General features: G+C 46.0%; 1 protein-coding gene across 9 annotated transcripts in view; it reads right to left on the bottom strand.

The window, feature by feature from the left end:
- l1cama (L1 cell adhesion molecule, paralog a) overlaps positions 1-20,957 on the bottom strand; it is a 123,206-nt gene that overhangs the window by 34,132 nt on the left and 68,117 nt on the right. For all 9 annotated transcript variants that reach the window (XM_036988737.1, XM_036988735.1, XM_036988738.1 and 6 more), the window contains 4 exons: positions 13,543-13,645; positions 9,823-10,019; positions 3,654-3,776; positions 2,871-3,041 (listed from right to left, as the gene is read on the bottom strand). In XM_036988737.1, the coding sequence (XP_036844632.1) occupies positions 2,871-3,041; positions 3,654-3,776; positions 9,823-10,019; positions 13,543-13,645 (594 nt within the window). The remainder of the gene's footprint in view (positions 1-2,870; positions 3,042-3,653; positions 3,777-9,822; positions 10,020-13,542; positions 13,646-20,957) is intronic.

The following is a 20,957-nucleotide window of genomic DNA, read 5'->3' on the forward strand; positions in this document are numbered from 1 at the left end:
CTTCTCGGGACAGAGGGACAGCTGCTCGGGACAGAGGGACAGCTGCTCGGGACAGAGGGACAGCTGCTCGGGACAGAGGGACAGCTGCTCGGGACAGAGGGACAGCTGCTCGGGACAGAGGGACAGCTGCTCGGGACAGAGGGACAGCTGCTCCGGGCGGAGGGGCTCTAGCGGCCCCTGGCTGACTGGCGGCACTGGCGGCCCCTGGCTGACTGGCGGCCCCTGGCTGACTGGCGGCGCTGGCGCTGGGCTGACTGGCGGCACTGGTGGCCCCTGGTTGACTGGCGGCACTGGCGGCCCCTGGCTGACTGGCGGCACTGGCGGCCCCTGGCTGACTGGCGGCACTGGCGGCCCCTGGCTGACGGGCGGCATTGGCGGCTCCTGGCAGACGGGCGGCACTGGCGGCGCTGGGCAGACGGGCGGCACTGGCGGCGCTGGGCAGACGGGCGGCGCTGGGCAGACGGGCGGCGCTGGCGGCGCTGGGCAGACGGGCGGCGCTGGCGGCGCTGGGCAGACGGGCGGCGCTGGCGGCGCTGGGCAGACGGGCGGCGCTGGCGGCGCTGGGCAGACGGGCGGCGCTGGCGGCGCTGGGCAGACGGGAAGCTCCGATGGCGCCGGGCAGACGCGAAGCTCTGGCAGAGGCGCCGGACAGGCGGGAGGCTCCGGCAGAGGCGCCGGACAGGCGGGAGGCTCCGGCAGAGGCGCCGGACAGGCGGGAGGCTCCGGCAGAGGCGCCGGACAGGCGGGAGGCTCCGGCAGAGGCGCCGGACAGGCGGGAGGCTCCGGCAGAGGCGCCGGACCGGCGGGAGGCTCCGGCAGAGGCGCCGGACAGGCGGGAGGCTCCGGCAGAGGCGCCGGACAGGCGGGAGGCTCCGGCAGAGGCGCCGGACAGGCGGGAGGCTCCGGCAGAGGCGCCGGACAGGCGGGAGGCTCCGGCAGAGGCGCCGGACAGGCGGGAGGCTCCGGCAGAGCTGGAGAAGAGGAAGGCTCTGGACGGATGGGCCGGAGAGACAGCCTGGTACGGGGAGCTGCCACCGGAGGGCTGGGGTGTGGAGGTGGTGACGGATAGACCGGGCCGTGCAGGCGCACTGGAGCTCTTGAGCACCGAGCCTGCCCAACCTTACCCGGTTGAATGGTCCCGGTCGCCCTGCCAGTGCGGCGAGGTGGAATAGCCCGCACTGGGCTATGCAGGCGAACCGGGGACACCGTGCGCAAGGCTGGTGCCATGTAAGCCGGCCCAAGGAGACGCACTGGAGACCAGATGCGTAGAGCCGGCTTCATGGCACTTGGCTCGATGCCCACTCTAGCCCGGCCGATACGCGGAGCTGGAATGTACCGCACCGGGCTGTGCACCCGCACTGGGGACACCGTGCGCTCCACAGCATAACACGGTGCCTGCCCGGTCTCTCTAGCCCCCCGGTAACCACAGGAAGTTGGCTCAGGTCTCCTACCTGGCGTAGCCATACTCCCTGTTAGCCCCCCCCCAAGAAATTTTTGGGGCTGACTCCCGGGCTTCCATCCACGACGCCGCGCTGCCTCCTCGTACCAGCGCCTCTCCGCTTTCGCCGCCTCCCGTTCTTCCTTGGGGCGGCGATATTCTCCTGGCTGAGCCCAAGGTCCTTTACCGTCTAATTCGTCCTCCCATGTCCATACCTCCTCGCGCTGCTCCTGCTGCTGCTTTCTCCTTTGCCCATTACCACACCGCTTGGTCCTGTTGTGGTGGGTGATTCTGTAACGGTTCTCTTGTTGTGAAGTGGAGGCGGACCAAAGCGCAGCGTGGTGGTTGTTCATTGTATTTTATTAACGAAACTATACATAAACAAGAAACGTGAGAACTCAAAACAGCCCTGTCTGGTGCAAACACAAAAACAGGAACAATCACCCACAAACACACAGTGAAACCCAGGCTACCTAAATATGGTTCCCAATCAGAGACAATGACGAACACCTGCCTCTGATTGAGAACCATATCAGGCCGAACATAGAACTAGACCAAAACATAGAAAAACAAACATAGACTGCCCACCCAACTCACGCCCTGACCAACTAAATAAATACAAAAACAAAGGAAATAGAGGTCAGAACGTGACAAGTATTAACAGTAAAGTAGGGTAAATGCTATAAATCATTTCAAATTCCACATTGAGCCAACCAGACAGCATGATATTCTTGTTTTTTAAATTTACAGATAGTCAGGGGAACACTCCAACACTCAGACATAACTTACAAACTAAGCGTTTGTGTTTAGTGAGTCCACCAGATCAGAGGCAGTAGGGATGACAAGGGACGTTCTCTTGATAAGTGTGGGAATTGGAACATTTTCCTGTCCTGTTAAGCATTCAAAATGTAACGAGTATTTTTGGGTGTCAGGGAAAATGTACGTGAGTAAGAAGAACATTATTTTCTTGTCATCTATGTTCATTAGCCTCTCTACTGTAGGCAACACTACAGATATCTGACATGCTCCTATACCCCCAGGTGGCCTTGGCTTGGGTTACGGTCCCATCAGTGTCTCTGTTTATCAATATCAGAGTGGCTTCTTAACTAACATGTGGGGAGGGGTTGAGACAACCGGTACAGTAGCTAACAAATGGCCTTCAGGTGCTATCGTATGTTACCATGGTGACTGACATTATTAGTGGTGACTCATGGTCAGGGTGATTGACTCGTACTGCATTACCATGGTGACCAAGGTCAGTCTACATTGTGTTACCACGGTTACTGAGGTCAGTCTAGTTTAGTATTTACAGGTTGTGACGGTGAGGATGATGGGTTCCTTAAAGAGTTTGTTTGGAGCGCTGAGGTGCTGGGCATTATAGGTCATAACAGTTATAGTACTGTGTTACCATGGTGAGTGACGGTGTACTTACAGGTTGTAACAGTCATGGTGATGGGTTCCTTGGAGAGGATGGTGCGAGCGCTGAGGTACTGGGCGTTACAGGTGTAGTCAATACGGGTGTCATCGACGGTGACGTGAGAGAAGTATAGGTTCCCGTCCCGGCCCTGGGTTACACGATCATTTAGCTCAATGTGATGCATTCCTGGAGGGGAGGGGAGGGAGGGGAGGGAGAAGAGAGTGAGAAGAGTAGGAGCGGGGAGGGAGGGTAGGGGGAAGGGAGTGAGAAGAGTAGGAGCGGGGAGGGAGAGTAGGGGGAAGGGAGTGAGAAGAGTAGGAGCGGGGAGGGAGAGTAGGGGGAAGGGAGTGAGAAGAGTAGGAGCGGGGAGGGAGAGTAGGGGGAAGGGAGTGAGAAGAGTAGGAGCGGGGAGGGAGAGTAGGGGGAAGGGAGTGAGAAGAGTAGGAGCGGGGAGGGAGAGTAGGGGGAAGGGAGTGAGAAGAGTAGGAGTGGGGAGGGAGAGTAGGGGGAAGGGAGCGAGAAGAGTAGGAGCGGGGAGGTGAGTAGGGGGAAGGGAGCGAGAAGAGTAGGAGTGGGGAGGGAGAGTAGGGGGAAGGGAGGGAGAAGAGTAGGAGCGGGGAGGGAGAGTAGGGGGAAGGGAGTGAGAGTAGGGGGAAGGGGAAGAGAAGGAGGGAGAATATACCTGTATTTTATTTATGTTTTATTCAGCAAAAAGAACACACAATGAAAAGTCAGATGGTCAAAGGAGATGGAGAGGCAGATAAAGGATGAGTAAAACAGAGAGAGAGAGATACTCACGCTCGTCCATCCAGTGGATGACAGGAGGAACAGTGCTGAAGGGAGGGTTACATTTCAGTACCACACTCTCTCCTTCCTCCACCTTCTTCTTCACCTTCTGCTCTTTCTGCAGGGCTGGGGTATCTGAAAGGGAGACAGAGCGATGTCAGTAACTCTTTAGGTGAGGCTGGTATCATGTAGTATGTATTACTTCTTATGAGCGTGTATAAATCATGTAGTATGTATTACTTCTTATGAGCATGTATAAATCATGTAGTATGTATTACTTCTTATGAGCATGTATAAATCATGTAGTATGTATTACTTGTTATGAGCTTGTATAAATCATGTAGTATGTATTACTTCTTATGAGCGTGTATAAATCATGTAGTATGTATTACTTGTTATGAGCTTGTATAAATCATGTAGTATGTATTACTTGTTATGAGCTTGTATAAATCATGTAGTATGTATTACTTGTTATGAGCGTGTATAAATCATGTAGTATGTATTACTTGTTATGAGCTTGTATAAATCATGTAGTATGTATTACTTGTTATGAGCGTGTATAAATCATGGAGTATGTATTACTTGTTATGAGCTTGTATAAATCATGTAGTATGTATTACTTGTTATGAGCATGTTTAATCCCATATAATAGTTTATTGTCAACTCATAGCACGTATGGCAACTCATAACACCATGTCAACTCATAACACCATGTCAACTCATAGCACGTATGTCAACTCATAACACCCATGTCAACTCATAACACCCATGTCAACTCATAACACGTACGTCAACTCAACACGTACGTCAACTCATAGCACGTATGTCTGTCACGATCGTCGCCCTCCTCGTCGTGGAGGAGGAGTAGTTGGAAGGATCGGAGGACCAAAATGCAGCGTGGTATGTGCTCATCGTGAATTTAATGAACAGAGAACACTTGAACAAACTATACAAAACAATAAATGAATAACGACCGTGAAGCTATGATAAGAACTGTGCTGACACAAGCAACTAACATAGACACATACAAAGCAAACTATGGTCAGGGCGTGACAGTACCCCCCCCCCCCCCCCCCCCCCCCCCCCCAAGGTGCGGACTCCGGCCGCAAAACCTGAACCTATAGGGGAGGGTCTGGGTGGGCATCTGTCCGCGGTGGCGGCTCTGGCGCTGGACGTGGCCCCCACTTCACCATAGTGGTGGCTCTGGCGCTGGACGTGGCCCCCACTCCACCATAGTCTTAGTCCACTTTAGTAGCATCCTTTGAGCGGCGACCCTCGCCGCCGACCTTGGACTGGCAACCCTGCTAAAGGACCCCACTGGACTGAGGGGCAGCTCAGGACTGAGGGGCAGCTCAGGACTGAGGGGCAGCTCCGGACTGAGGGGCAGCTCAGGACTGAGGGGCAGCTCAGGACTGAGGGGCAGCTCCGGACTGAGGGGCAGCTCAGGACTGAAGGGCAGCTCCGGACTGAGGGGCAGCTCAGGACTGAGGGGCAGCTCCGGACTGAGGGGCAGCTCAGGACTGAGGGGCAGCTCCGGACTGAGGGGCAGCTCAGGACTGAGGGGCAGCTCAGGACTGAGGGGCAGCTCAGGACTGAGGGGTAGCTCAGGACTGAAGGGTAGCTCAGGACTGAAGGGTAGCTCAGGACTGAGGGGCAGCTCCGGACTGAATGGCAGCTCTGGACTGAATGGCAGCTCCGGACTGGCTGGCGGCTCTGGCAGCTCCTGGCTGGCTGGCGGCTCCTGGCTAGCTGGCGGCTCTGGCGGCTCCTGGCTGGCTGGCGGCTCTGGCGGATCCTGGCTGGCTGGCGGCTCAGGACAGACTGGCGACTCTGGTGGCTCAGGACAGACGGGAGACTCTGCTGGCTCAGGACAGACGGGAAACTCTGGCGGCTCAGGACAGACGGGAGACTCTGGCGGCTCAGGACAGACGAGAGACTCTGGCGGCTCAGGACAGACGGGAGACTCTGCTGGCTCAGGACAGACGGGAAACTCTGGCGGCTCAGGACAGACGGGAGACTCTGGCGGCTCAGGACAGACGGGAGACTCTGGCGGCTCAGGACAGACGGGAGACTCTGGCGGCTCAGGAGAGATGGGAGACTCTGGCGGCTCAGGACAGACGGGAGACTCTGGTGGCTCAGGACAGACGGGAGCACCTGTAGGCAAAAGACGGAGAGACAGCCTGGAGCGGGGGGCTGCCACCGGAGGGCTGGTGCGTGGAGGTGGCACTGGATAGACCGGACCGTGAAGGTGCACTGGAGATTGTGAGAGCAGGGCTGGCGCCATCCGCCCTGGCTGGATCTTCGCCCTAGCCCGGCAGATGTGGGGAGCTGGGATGTAGCACACCGGGCTAAGCACGCGTACTGGGGACACCGTGCGTTCCACCGCATAACACGGTGCCTGACCAGTACAACGCCCGCCACGGTTAGCACGGCTAGGAGCGCTGTAGCGCTGAGCTGGCACAGGACGTGCAGGGCTAGGGAGGTGCACAGGAGGCCTGGTGCGTGAGGCTGGCACAGTCTACATCATACGACTAGCACGCACCTCAGGACGAGTATGGAGAGCTGACCCAGGTGACATCAACTCCCCGACACGCTCCGTCGGGCGGATGTCGTGCCTCATGCACCAACACAGCACCTCCCTCATAACTCTCTCCTCCAATCTCCAAATTAACTCCTTCACTGTCTCTGCTTCGCTCACCTCCAACACCGCCCTGACCGGCTCTGGTTCCCTCCTTGGCTCCTTACGGTAAACAGGGGGAGTTGGCTCAGGTCTGACTCCTGACTCTGCCACACTCTCCCTGTGCCCCCCCCCCAAGACATTTTTGAGGCTGCCTCTCGGGCTTCCAGCCGCGCTACCTTGCTAGCTCCTCGTAGTGCCGCCTCTCTGCTTTCGCTGCCTCCAGCTCTGCTTTGGGGCGGCGATATTCCCCTGGCTGCTCCCAGGGTCCTTTGCCGTCCAAAATCTCCTCCCATGTCCAGGAGTCTTGTGATGCTGGCCGCTACTGCTGCCGCTGGAAGGATCGGAGGACCAAAATGCAGCGTGGAATGTGCTCATTGTGGATTTAATGAAGAGAGAACACTTGAACAAACTATACAAAACAATAAACAAATAACAACCGTGAAGCTATAATAAGAACTGTGCTGACACAAGCAACTAACATAGACACATACAAAGCAAACTATGGTCAGGGCGTGACAATGTCATCTCATAGCATGTATGTCAACTCATAACACCCATGTCAACATAAGTGTTATACATGCCCGTGACAAGGTTTACAAGGCAAAATACCTGTTGCGTTAGCCAAAGTGTTGATGATATAAGCCTTTTCAACACAACTCAGAATGCAAGCAGTAGACCACTTGTTTACAGGCAAACAGTGTTATGCTCCAGAAGTAGGATGCTGAATGCTTTGTGAGTCATCGCATAATCTGTGTGTGTGTGTGTGTGCTCTCTTCTCTCTTGTTCTCATCGTTAATAATCCCAGCAGACCTAGCAAACTAAAGATGTTGCTGTTCTGTTGCTGCACGATATCAACTAGACCTCGTCGTCAGGGAAACTGAGAAGGAGGTTTCTGGAGAGAGAGAGCCGGAGATACAGGTAGATATGTGTGTGTGTTTGTGAGAAGAGAGTGTGTGTGTTTCTATGTTTGTGTTTGTGAAAAGAGTTTGTGTGTGTGCGTGCATGTGTGTTTGTGAGAGAGTCAAATCAAATAAAATTTTATTGGTCACATACACATGGTTAGCAGATGTTATTGCAAGTGTAGCGAAATGCTTGTGCTTCTAGTTCCGCCCGTGCAGTAACATCTAACAAGTAATCTAACAATTTCACAACAACTACCTTATACACACAAGTGTAAAGGAATGAATAAGAATATGTACATATAAATATATGGATGAGTGATGGCCGTGCGGCATAGGCAAGATGCAGTAGATGGTATAGAGTACAGTATATACATATGAGATGAGTAATGTATGGTATGTAAACATTATATAAAGTGGCATTGTTTAAAGTGACTAGTGATACATTTATTAAATCCCATTTTTTATTATTAAAGTGGCTAGAGATTGAGTCAGTATGTTGGCAGCAGCCACTCAATGTTGGTGATGGTTGTTTAACAGTCTGATGGCCTTGAAATAGAAGCTGTACTGACCTCGCCTTCTGGATTATAGCGGGGTGAACAGGTAGTGGCTTGGGTGGTTGTTGTCCTTGATGATCTTTATGGCCTTCCTGTGACATCAGGTGGTGTAGGTGTCCTGGAGGGCAGGTAGTTTGCCCCCGGTGATGCGTTGTGCAGACCTCACTACCCTCTGGAGAGCCTTACGGTTGTGGGCGGAGCAGTTGCCGTACCAGGCGGTGATACACCCCGACAGGATGCTCTCGATTGTTCTTCTGTAAAGGTTTGTGAGTGTTTTTGGTGACAAGCCAAATTTCTTCAGCCTCCTGAGGTTGAAGAGGTGCTGTTGCGCCTTCTTCACCACGCTGCCTGTGTGGATGGACCATTTCAGTTTGTCTGTGATGTGTACGCCGAGGAACTTAAAACGTTCCACCTTCTCCACTACTGTCCTGTCGATGTGGATATGGGGCTGCTCCCTCTGCTGTTTCCTGAAGTCCACGATCATCTCCTTTGCTTTGTTGATATTGAGTGTGAGGTTATTTTCCTGACACTTCACTCCGAGGGCCCTCACCTCCTCCCTGTAGGCTGGCTCGTCGTTGTTGATAATCAAGCCTACCACTGTAGTGTCGTCTGCAAACTTGATGATTGAGTTGAAGGCGTGCGTGGCCACGCAGTCGTGGGTGAACAGGGTGTACAGAAGAGGGCTGAGAACCTTTGTGGGGCCCCAGTGTTAGGGATCAGCGGGGTGGAGATGTTTCCTACCCTCACCACCTGGGGGTGGCCCGTCAGGAAGTCCAGGACCCAGTTGCACAAGGAGGGGTCGAGACCCGGGGTCTTGAGCTTAATGATGAGTTTGGAGGGTACTATGGTGTTAAATGCTGAGCTGTAATCGATGAACAGCATTCTTACATAGGTATTCCTCTTGTCCAGATGGGATAGGGCGGTGTGCAGTGTGATTGCGATTGCGTCGTCTATGGACCTATTGGGGCGGTAATCAAATTGGAGTGGGTCTAGGGTGTCAGGTAGGGTGGAGGTGATATGATCCTTGACTAGTCTCTCAAAGCACTTCATGATGATGGAAGTGAGTGCTACGGGGCGGTAGTCGTTTAGCTCAGTTACCTTAGCTTTCTTGGGAACAGGAACAATGGTGGCCCTCTTGAAGCATGTGGGATCAGCAGACTGGGATAGGGATTGATTGAATATGTCCGTAAACACACCAGCCAGCTGGTTTGCGCATGCTCTGAGGATGCGGCTGAGGATGCCATCTGGGCCGGCAGGCTTGCAAGGGTTAACACGTTTAAATGTTTTACTCACGTTGGCTGCAGTGAAGGAGAGCCCTCATGTTTTGGTAGCTGGCCGTGTCAGTGGCACTGTATTGTCCTCAAAGCGAGCAAAGAAGTTGTTTAATTTGTCTGGAAGCAAGATATCGGTGTCCGCGACGGGGCTGGTTTTCTTTTTGTGTGTGTGTGAGTGTGTGTTTCCGGTGAAGGTAAGCAGGATATACGTGTTAAACCTCAGTAGCACACGTGTTGTCAACAGTGCTCTATAAAACACACTCAGCTTTATAGGGGGCTCTTATCATGGCACTAGAAATTGTTATGTTATTGTCCATAAAGAAACCAATAGCTTTGCTAAAATAATATCCATTCTAAATTAAATGTAGGACACAAAGACTTTTATCAGCAGCTGCATTATGTCTCAACCTACATTTCCACACCTTGACATTAAAAACCTCTCAAATCTAGAAAGATTTATGAAAGAAGTGATGGAAATGTTTTGGTTAACCTTGTCCCTCACACAGTGTTACTTTGTCTCTCTGTGAGGGAGATTTCACAATTATTCATCTACTGATTGTCAGCAGCAGACACAAGCCAAGGGATCTACTAATGTGCAAAAAAGGAAGAATGTTCAAGTTCCAAGCTGTTCAAATCTCCACACTAGCATAATACAAAAAAAAGAATCAATGTAATGGGGATGCACTGTAGCTGTTGTACTAGTATGGATATTGGAACAAAACATAGTTGGTGGTCATTGGAATGTTGGACTGGAGTTTCTGCTTTACTCACTCTCAGTGATGAGCTGGACCTCGTTAGACACAGCAGTTCCTAATGCGTTTTCAGCGTAGCAGCTGTATTTGCCCTTGTATTGGCTAATGGGGCCTGACACCACCCCGGTTTTCATGAAGGTTCCAGAACCCGGAGACACCGACAGGCCCGGGTCATTGGCAGGGATAAATTCTTCCCCATCTTTAGTCCAGCGGAAACTGAGAGAGGGAGGGAGCGGGAGAGCAAGAGAAATAAAGAGAGAGGCAGAGAGACAGAGAGTTAAAGACAGCTTAATCCTGCAATCAACTCTGTTTGAGTTGAATAGAGGAATGAGTCTGAGCCTTCTGTACTGTCGTGTCAATATACATCTCTTCTTCTACAAATTGAGCTTTTGTTCCACCTAGTACAAGCAGAGACAAAATGACACAGTCCCTTGAGTGTAAAATTACATGTCTCCCTTGCTGTAGTAAGTGTAATGTCTGCTTCCAACTTACACCCTAAGACACATAGATCCCCTGAACGCAGCTCACATTCCAGCCCACTTTCCAGCTTCCACTCTCAAACACCTAGATTCCCTGAACACAGCTCACTCTCCAGATCCCAATCACCTGAATTCTAATCACACGTTCACACACCTGTATGTCATTATCACAAACTATTTAGTTCAGTTGTTTGCACCCCGTCACTGTGAGGTGTTGTTTGTTTTGTGACACATGTCTTTATGAGAGCTGGGTTTCCTGTGATTTACTCCTCCCATGCATAATAGTTATTGCCTGTCTCACTAACGACACCGGATTTCATGTTATCGTTATCGGTTATCAGATTTCATGTTATCGTTATCGGTTATCAGATTTCATGTTATCGTTATCGGTTATCAGATTTCATGTTATCGTTATCGGTTATCAGATTTCATGTTATCGTTATCGGTTATCAGATTTCATGTTATCGTTATCGGTTATCAGATTTCATGTTATCGTTATCGGTTATCAGATTTCATGTTATCGTTATCGGTTATCAGATGTCATGTTATCTACCTATTGCCTGGACTACGTTAATAACCTTTTCCCTGCCTGTACTGTTGTCCTTTTGGACCTCCTGTGTATGACCTTCTGCCTGCCCCTGGACCCTGCCTCCTCCTGTGTATGACCTTCTGCCTGCCCCTGGACCCTGCCTCCTCCTGTGTATGACCTTCTGCCTGCCCCTGGACCCTGCCTCCTCCTGTGTATGACCTTCTGTCTGCCCCTGGACCCTGCCTCCTCCTGTGTATGACCTTCTGCCTGCCCCTGGACCCAGCTACCTGCCTCCTCCTGTGTATGACCTTCTGCCTGCCCCTGGACCCTGCCTCCTCCTGTGTATGACCTTCTGCCTGCCCCTGGACCCAGCTACCTGCCTCCTCCTGTGTATGACCTTCTGCCTGCCCCTGGACCCTGCCTCCTCCTGTGTATGACCTTCTGCCTGCCCCTGGACCCAGCTACCTGCCTCCTCCTGTGTATGACCTTCTGCCTGCCCCTGGACCCTGCCTCCTCCTGTGTATGACCTTCTGCCTGCCCCTGGACCCAGCTTCCTGCCTCCTCCTGTGTATGACCTTCTGCCTGCCCCTGGACCCAGCTACCTGCCGCCTCCTGTGTATGACCTTCTGCCTGCCCCTGGACCCAGCTACCTGCCGCCTCCTGTGTATGACCTTCTGCCTGCCCCTGGACCCTGCCTCCTCCTGTGTATGACCTTCTGCCTGCCCCTGGACCCAGCTACCTGCCTCCTCCTGTGTATGACCTTCTGCCTGCCCCTGGACCCTGCCTCCTCCTGTGTATGACCTTCTGCCTGCCCCTGGACCCAGCTACCTGCCTCCTCCTGTGTATGACCTTCTGCCTGCCCCTGGACCCTGCCTCCTCCTGTGTATGACCTTCTGCCTGCCCCTGGACCCAGCTACCTGCCGCCTCCTGTGTATGACCTTCTGCCTGCCCCTGGACCCAGCTTCCTGCCTCCTCCTGTGTATGACCTTCTGCCTGCCCCTGGACCCTGCCTCCTCCTGTGTATGACCTTCTGCCTGCCCCTGGACCCTGCCTCCTCCTGTGTATGACCTTCTGCCTGCCCCTGGACCCTGCCTCCTCCTGTGTATGACCTTCTGTCTGCCCCTGGACCCTGCCTCCTCCTGTGTATGACCTTCTGCCTGCCCCTGGACCCAGCTACCTGCCTCCTCCTGTGTATGACCTTCTGCCTGCCCCTGGACCCTGCCTCCTCCTGTGTATGACCTTCTGCCTGCCCCTGGACCCAGCTTCCTGCCTCCTCCTGTGTATGACCTTCTGCCTGCCCCTGGACCCAGCTACCTGCCGCCTCCTGTGTATGACCTTCTGCCTGCCCCTGGACCCAGCTACCTGCCGCCTCCTGTGTATGACCTTCTGCCTGCCCCTGGACCCTGCCTTCTCCTGTGTATGACCTTCTGCCTGCCCCTGGACCCAGCTACCTGCCTCCTCCTGTGTATGACCTTCTGCCTGCCCCTGGACCCTGCCTCCTCCTGTGTATGACCTTCTGCCTGCCCCTGGACCCAGCTACCTGCCTCCTCCTGTGTATGACCTTCTGCCTGCCCCTGGACCCTGCCTCCTCCTGTGTATGACCTTCTGCCTGCCCCTGGACCCAGCTACCTGCCGCCTCCTGTGTATGACCTTCTGCCTGCCCCTGGACCCAGCTTCCTGCCTCCTCCTGTGTATGACCTTCTGCCTGCCCCTGGACTCATCTACCTGCTTCCTCCTGTGTATGACCTTCTGCCTGCCCCTGGACCCAGCTACCTGCCGCCTCCTGTGTATGACCTTCTGCCTGCCCCTGGACCCAGCTTCCTGCCTCCTCCTGTGTATGACCTTCTGCCTGCCCCTGGACTCATCTACCTGCTTCCTCCTGTGTATGACCTTCTGCCTGCCCCTGGACCCAGCTACCTGCCGCCTCCTGTATATGACCTTCTGCCTGCCCCTGGACCCAGCTTCCTGCCTCCTCCTGTGTATGACCTTCTGCCTGCCCCTGGACTCATCTACCTGCTTCCTCCTGTGTATGACCTTCTGCCTGCCCCTGGACCCAGCTACCTGCTTCCTCCTGTGTATGACCTTCTGCCTGCCCCTGGACCCAGCTACCTGCTTCCTCCTGTGTATGACCTTCTGCCTGCCCCTGGACCCAGCTACCTGCCGCCTCCTGTGTATGACCTTCTGCCTGCCCCTGGACCCAGCTTCCTGCCTCCTCCTGTGTATGACCTTCTGCCTGCCCCTGGACTCATCTACCTGCTTCCTCCTGTGTATGACCTTCTGCCTGCCCCTGGACCCAGCTACCTGCTTCCTCCTGTGTATGACCTTCTGCCTGCCCCTGGACCCAGCTACCTGCTTCCTCCTGTGTATGCCCTTCTGCACTTAAAACCACCTCTCTGTCTCCTCTCATGTTCATTACAATAAGTAGTGGGAATACATCCCAAATAGCACACTATTCCCTAAACCAGTGCCCATGTGAAAAGTAGTCCACTTTAAAGGTAATAGTGTGTCATTTGGAATGCAAGCCTGTGACTGAGGAGCTGTGCTCTCATGCAATTCTAATGGAACATTTCTAGATGTCTGAAAAACTACATGTCATGTTCCTTACAAAACAGTTAAGAAAAACAGATCACATTTCTACTGTAGTTATAGCAGTGAAGTGTGGTAATTGGAACACACTGCACTTTATATTAACTGCAGTTTTTTTCTAAGGGTTTGGTGTTAGGTAACTAACTCGGGAGGAGGGTTCCCTGATGCTTCGCAGGTCAGGAGGATGTCTTCAGCACCGAACACAGTGATGGACTCAGGCTGGGTGGTGATCACTGGGGGTTTCTTAACTGGACGGGAGAGACACAAAGTTAGCACACACACACATCGATAGATTTTTCACCTAATCGGCTCAGGTATTCGAACCAGAAACCTTTTTGTTACTGGCCCAAATGCTCTTAACCGCTAGGCTACCTGCCACCCCACACAGTCCTAAAGCCCATAGTCCTACTAACTACAGCCCACCACCCTACAGCTCAGCTGTGCTACCTATATTCTGACTCACACAGGGGTTAATAGCCCACCAACTAGAATCGACAGTCCTACTGCCACTGACAGGAGCTGTCTCACAGAGGGACTCAGTGAGAGCAGTCATTTCCATTTCCTGAAACATAATGGGGGAATGTAGTCATTCATGTCACTAAAGTCCCCCACGAGAATAGACGGAAATGGAGAGATGGGGACGGGGAGAGAATGGGTTGAGAACAGAGGAAAGTCATGGTGTATATCAATGCTAAGGAGACAGTAGTGTAATATATATATCAGACAGGCAGTGGCATGTATTTATGGGTGCTAATGGAAGCCAGGCTTCCCCCAAAAATGTACAGGAAAAAAAGTTAGATTTCGTCTCTCTGTGTTTCATAATTGTCCTTCAATTTTCAAGAGACTGAATGTGTCTCAACGGAGTAAGCATCCGAGCGAGCGAAACTGTGCCGCCCTGTCTCAGTATGTGTAGCCCATCTATCTGATGCTGTCTGATCAAAACGAGCAAGACATTGTTGTCGCCCGAAGCATTGAATGCAAGGGAAGCCAACAAGCATTTGGCCTCCCTTGATAAAAAATATATACAATAATAGCCAATCCAGCGTTTAGCTAAACTGAGTGAACTCAACTGTGAATGGTCCTGGCGCACCAAGAAACTGTTTCAAGGGAAGCCGGTTTGAATTTGGCTTCACACCAATCACATCACATCAAAAGCCAAACGCCATTAACAGAAAAAAAAACTGTAATTGTTGCATCTAGTTGTTGTTGTCCTCCGGTGGCTAGCTAGCTAGATAGCTTAAATTGTCCCTTTCCTAAATTAGCCATGGATGGAGATTTTAATTTGGTCTTGTGGTTTTACTTAATTCTCCATATTGGCCAATGATTATAGTGGCGATTCTGATCCAACCATGAATTCATAATATGGCCTCTGACCTGAGAGGATAGAAGTTCAACATGTAGCTAGATGTAGTAGACTAATGTTAACCAGCTGGCAAATCGTTGCCCATGAAAGGAAATTAGCCTAGTGAGTAAGCATTTTAGCCAGGTAGCCTAGGACAACAAAAACTAAAAGAGTGTACTGTATCACAGAGTGAAAACAGACAGTTTTGGCAACAAGAAAGAGAGGAGGATGGTGTTGGTGTTTCTCTACAAGTAGGGGGAGTAAACACACGTTTTCAACTTGCACACACTCACGCAGACATAAATCAGAACCATGGAAAGACACATCATATTTAGCTCATGTTGATTATTGATTAATTATTTTTGGTATTTTTTAGTGGTCACTGTATTAGACTGAGCAGAGGTGATTTGATGATGTTGAAGTGTAAATGGTGCTGGAATAGTGGAGGCAGCTCCTGTTTTCTTTGCAACTTGCGTTAACTCTTCGATGTTCTTAACCAATAGTTGTTTAGTAGAAACATGAACTTGCTTGACCATGCGGTAAGTCTGTTACTGTACATGCAATATGCTTTGTGGACTTCACTGGACAGATGTTCCTGTCCGGTTTTGTGATGAAACATGTGCGGTTGAATTTATTCTGCCACTGTGACTTCTTATTGTCTCGGTCTTAGGCCTGTATATCACAGTGTCAAGGCCTATGAACTAACTAGATCATAGAGCAAACAACGCAATTATCACAACACATAGGTTGTAAAATGGCGCACTGCTACTACAGACAGGAGATAGGGATGAGAGAGAGAGAGAGAGAGAGAGAGAGAGAGAGAGAAAGCGCGAGAGAGAGAGAGAGAAAGAGAGAGAGAGAGAGAGAGAGAGAGAGAGAGAGAGAAAGAAATAGAGAGAGAGAAAGAGAGAGAGAGAGAGAGAGAGAGAGAGAGAGAGAGAGAGAGAGAGAGAGAGAGAGAAAGAAATAGAGAGAGAGAAAGAGAGAGAGAGAGAGAGAGAGAGAGAGAGACTGTAATGACAGAGGTAAGAAGAGGTAAGAAGACAGTTTTTCAGCTGATCACATATGTCTGAAGCCTCTAGCTGCTCTATTATTGTAAGAAGAATTGTCAGGTTACACTCGTTTCTAACGGTTACACTCGTATTTTAACAGTTACACTCGTATTTTAACAGTTACACTTGTATTTTAACAGTTACACTTGTATTTTAACAGTTACACTCGTATTTTAACAGTTACACTTGTATTTTAACAGTTACACTCGTATTTTAACAGTTACACTTGTATTTTAACAGTTACACTTGTATTTTAACAGTTACACTTGTATTTTAACAGTTACACTCGTATTTTAACAGTTACACTCGTATTTTAACAGTTACACTTGTATTTTAACAGTTACACTCGTATTTTAACAGTTACACTCGTATTTTAACAGTTACACTCGTATTTTAACAGTTACACTCGTATTTTAACAGTTACACTTGTATTTTAACAGTTACACTCGTATTTTAACAGTTACACTTGTATTTTAACAGTTACACTTGTATTTTAACAGTTACACTTGTATTTTAACAGTTACACTCGTATTTTAACAGTTACACTTGTATTTTAACAGTTACACTCGTATTTTAACAGTTACACTTGTATTTTAACAGTTACACTTGTATTTTAACAGTTACACTTGTATTTTAACAGTTACACTCGTATTTTAACAGTTACACTTGTATTTTAACAGTTACACTCGTATTTTAACAGTTACACTTGTATTTTAACAGTTACACTTGTATTTTAACAGTTACACTTGTATTTTAACAGTTACACTTGTATTTTAACAGTTACACTTGTATTTTAACAGTTACACTTGTATTTTAACAGTTACACTTGTATTTTAACAGTTACACTCGTATTTTAACAGTTACACTCGTATTTTAACAGTTACACTCGTATTTTAACAGTTACACTTGTATTTTAACAGTTACACTTGTATTTTAACAGTTACACTCGTATTTTAACAGTTACACTCGTATTTTAACAGTTACACTCGTATTTTAACAGTTACACTTGTATTTTAACAGTTACACTTGTATTTTAACAGTTACACTTGTATTTTAACAGTTACACTTGTATTTTAACAGTTACACTCGTATTTTAACAGTTACACTCGTATTTTAACAGTTACACTCGTATTTTAACAGTTACACTCGTATTTTAACAGTTACACTTGTATTTTAACAGTTACACTCGTATTTTAACAGTTACACTTGTATTTTAACAGTTACACTTGTATTTTAACAGTTACACTCGTATTTTAACAGTTACACTTGTATTTTAACAGTTACACTTGTATTTTAACAGTTGCACTTGTATTTTAACAGTTACACTCGTATTTTAACAGTTACACTTGTATTTTAACAGTTACACTTGTATTTTAACAGTTACACTCGTATTTTAACAGTTACACTTGTATTTTAACAGTTACACTTGTATTTTAATTAACAGTTACACTTCTATTTTAACAGTTACACTTGTATTTTAACAGTTACACTTGTATTTTAACAGTTACACTCGTATTTTAACAGTTACACTCGTATTTTAACAGTTACACTCGTATTTTAACAGTTACACTCGTATTTTAACAGTTACACTTGTATTTTAACAGTTACACTCGTATTTTAACAGTTACACTTGTATTTTAACAGTTACACTTGTATTTTAACAGTTACACTTGTATTTTAACAGTTACACTCGTATTTTAACAGTTACACTCGTATTTTAACAGTTACACTCGTATTTTAACAGTTACACTCGTATTTTAACAGTTACACTTGTATTTTAACAGTTACACTTGTATTTTAGCAGTTACACTTGTATTTTAACAGTTACACTCGTATTTTAACAGTTACACTTGTATTTTAACAGTTACACTCGTATTTTAACAGTTACACTCGTATTTTAACAGTTACACTTGTATTTTAACAGTTACACTCGTATTTTAACAGTTACACTTGTATTTTAACAGTTACACTTGTATTTTAACAGTTACACTTGTATTTTAACAGTTACACTCGTATTTTAACAGTTACACTTGTATTTTAACAGTTACACTTGTATTTTAACAGTTACACTTGTATTTTAACAGTTACACTTGTATTTTAACAGTTACACTCGTATTTTAACAGTTACACTTGTATTTTAACAGTTACACTTGTATTTTAACAGTTACACTCGTATTTTAACAGTTACACTCGTATTTTAACAGTTACACTTGTATTTTAACAGTTACACTCGTATTTTAACAGTTACACTTGTATTTTAACAGTTACACTTGTATTTTAACAGTTACACTTGTATTTTAACAGTTACACTCGTATTTTAACAGTTACACTTGTATTTTAACAGTTACACTTGTATTTTAACAGTTACACTTGTATTTTAACAGTTACACTCGTATTTTAACAGTTACACTTGTATTTTAACAGTTACACTCGTATTTTAACAGTTACACTTGTATTTTAACAGTTACACTCGTATTTTAACAGTTACACTTGTATTTTAACAGTTACACTTGTATTTTAACAGTTACACTCGTATTTTAACAGTTACACTTGTATTTTAACAGTTACACTCGTATTTTAACAGTTACACTTGTATTTTAACAGTTACACTTGTATTTTAACAGTTACACTCGTATTTTAACAGTTACACTCGTATTTTAACAGTTACACTTGTATTTTAACAGTTACACTTGTATTTTAACAGTTAGACTTGTATTTTAACAGTTACACTTGTATTTTAACAGTTACACTCGTATTTTAACAGTTACACTCGTATTTTAACAGTTACACTTGTATTTTAACAGTTACACTTGTATTTTAACAGTTACACTTGTATTTTAACAGTTACACTTGTATTTTAACAGTTACACTTGTATTTTAACAGTTAGACTTGTATTTTAACAGTTACACTCGTATTTTAACAGTTACACTCGTATTTTAACAGTTACACTCGTATTTTAACAGTTACACTTGTATTTTAACAGTTACACTTGTATTTTAACAGTTACACTTGTATTTTAACAGTTACACTTGTATTTTAACAGTTACACTCGTATTTTAACAGTTACACTCGTATTTTAACAGTTACACTCGTATTTTAACAGTTACACTCGTATTTTAACAGTTACACTTGTATTTTAACAGTTACACTCGTATTTTAACAGTTACACTTGTATTTTAACAGTTACACTTGTATTTTAACAGTTACACTCGTATTTTAACAGTTACACTTGTATTTTAACAGTTACACTTGTATTTTAACAGTTGCACTTGTATTTTAACAGTTACACTCGTATTTTAACAGTTACACTTGTATTTTAACAGTTACACTTGTATTTTAACAGTTACACTCGTATTTTAACAGTTACACTTGTATTTTAACAGTTACACTTGTATTTTAATTAACAGTTACACTTGTATTTTAACAGTTACACTTGTATTTTAACAGTTACACTTGTATTTTAACAGTTACACTCGTATTTTAACAGTTACACTCGTATTTTAACAGTTACACTCGTATTTTAACAGTTACACTCGTATTTTAACAGTTACACTTGTATTTTAACAGTTACACTCGTATTTTAACAGTTACACTTGTATTTTAACAGTTACACTTGTATTTTAACAGTTACACTTGTATTTTAACAGTTACACTCGTATTTTAACAGTTACACTCGTATTTTAACAGTTACACTCGTATTTTAACAGTTACACTCGTATTTTAACAGTTACACTTGTATTTTAACAGTTACACTTGTATTTTAACAGTTACACTTGTATTTTAACAGTTACACTCGTATTTTAACAGTTACACTCGTATTTTAACAGTTACACTCGTATTTTAACAGTTACACTCGTATTTTAACAGTTACACTTGTATTTTAACAGTTACACTCGTATTTTAACAGTTACACTTGTATTTTAACAGTTACACTTGTATTTTAACAGTTACACTTGTATTTTAACAGTTACACTCGTATTTTAACAGTTACACTTGTATTTTAACAGTTACACTCGTATTTTAACAGTTACACTTGTATTTTAACAGTTACACTTGTATTTTAACAGTTACACTCGTATTTTAACAGTTACACTCGTATTTTAACAGTTACACTTGTATTTTAACAGTTACACTCGTATTTTAACAGTTACACTCGTATTTTAACAGTTACACTTGTATTTTAACAGTTACACTCGTATTTTAACAGTTACACTTGTATTTTAACAGTTACACTTGTATTTTAACAGTTACACTTGTATTTTAACAGTTACACTCGTATTTTAACAGTTACACTTGTATTTTAACAGTTACACTTGTATTTTAACAGTTACACTTGTATTTTAACAGTTACACTCGTATTTTAACAGTTACACTTGTATTTTAACAGTTACACTCGTATTTTAACAGTTACACTTGTATTTTAACAGTTACACTCGTATTTTAACAGTTACACTTGTATTTTAACAGTTACACTTGTATTTTAACAGTTACACTCGTATTTTAACAGTTACACTTGTATTTTAACAGTTACACTCGTATTTTAACAGTTACACTTGTATTTTAACAGTTACACTTGTATTTTAACAGTTACACTCGTATTTTAACAGTTACACTCGTATTTTAACAGTTACACTTGTATTTTAACAGTTACACTTGTATTTTAACAGTTAGACTTGTATTTTAACAGTTACACTTGTATTTTAACAGTTACACTCGTATTTTAACAGTTACACTCGTATTTTAACAGTTACACTCGTATTTTAACAGTTACACTCGTATTTTAACAGTTACACTCGTATTTTAACAGTTACACTCGTATTTTAACAGTTACACTCGTATTTTAACAGTTACACTTGTATTTTAACAGTTACACTCGTATTTTAACAGTTACACTTGTATTTTAACAGTTACACTTGTATTTTAACAGTTACACTTGTATTTTAACAGTTACACTCGTATTTTAACAGTTACACTTGTATTTTAACAGTTACACTCGTATTTTAACAGTTACACTTGTATTTTAACAGTTACACTCGTATTTTAACAGTTACACTCGTATTTTAACAGTTACACTCGTATTTTAACAGTTACACTCGTATTTTAACAGTTACACTCGTATTTTAACAGTTACACTCGTATTTTAACAGTTACACTTGTATTTTAAC

This window comes from Oncorhynchus mykiss, chromosome 9, assembly GCF_013265735.2.
Source record: "Oncorhynchus mykiss isolate Arlee chromosome 9, USDA_OmykA_1.1, whole genome shotgun sequence".
In the NCBI taxonomy this organism is placed as follows: Eukaryota; Metazoa; Chordata; class Actinopteri; order Salmoniformes; family Salmonidae; genus Oncorhynchus; species Oncorhynchus mykiss.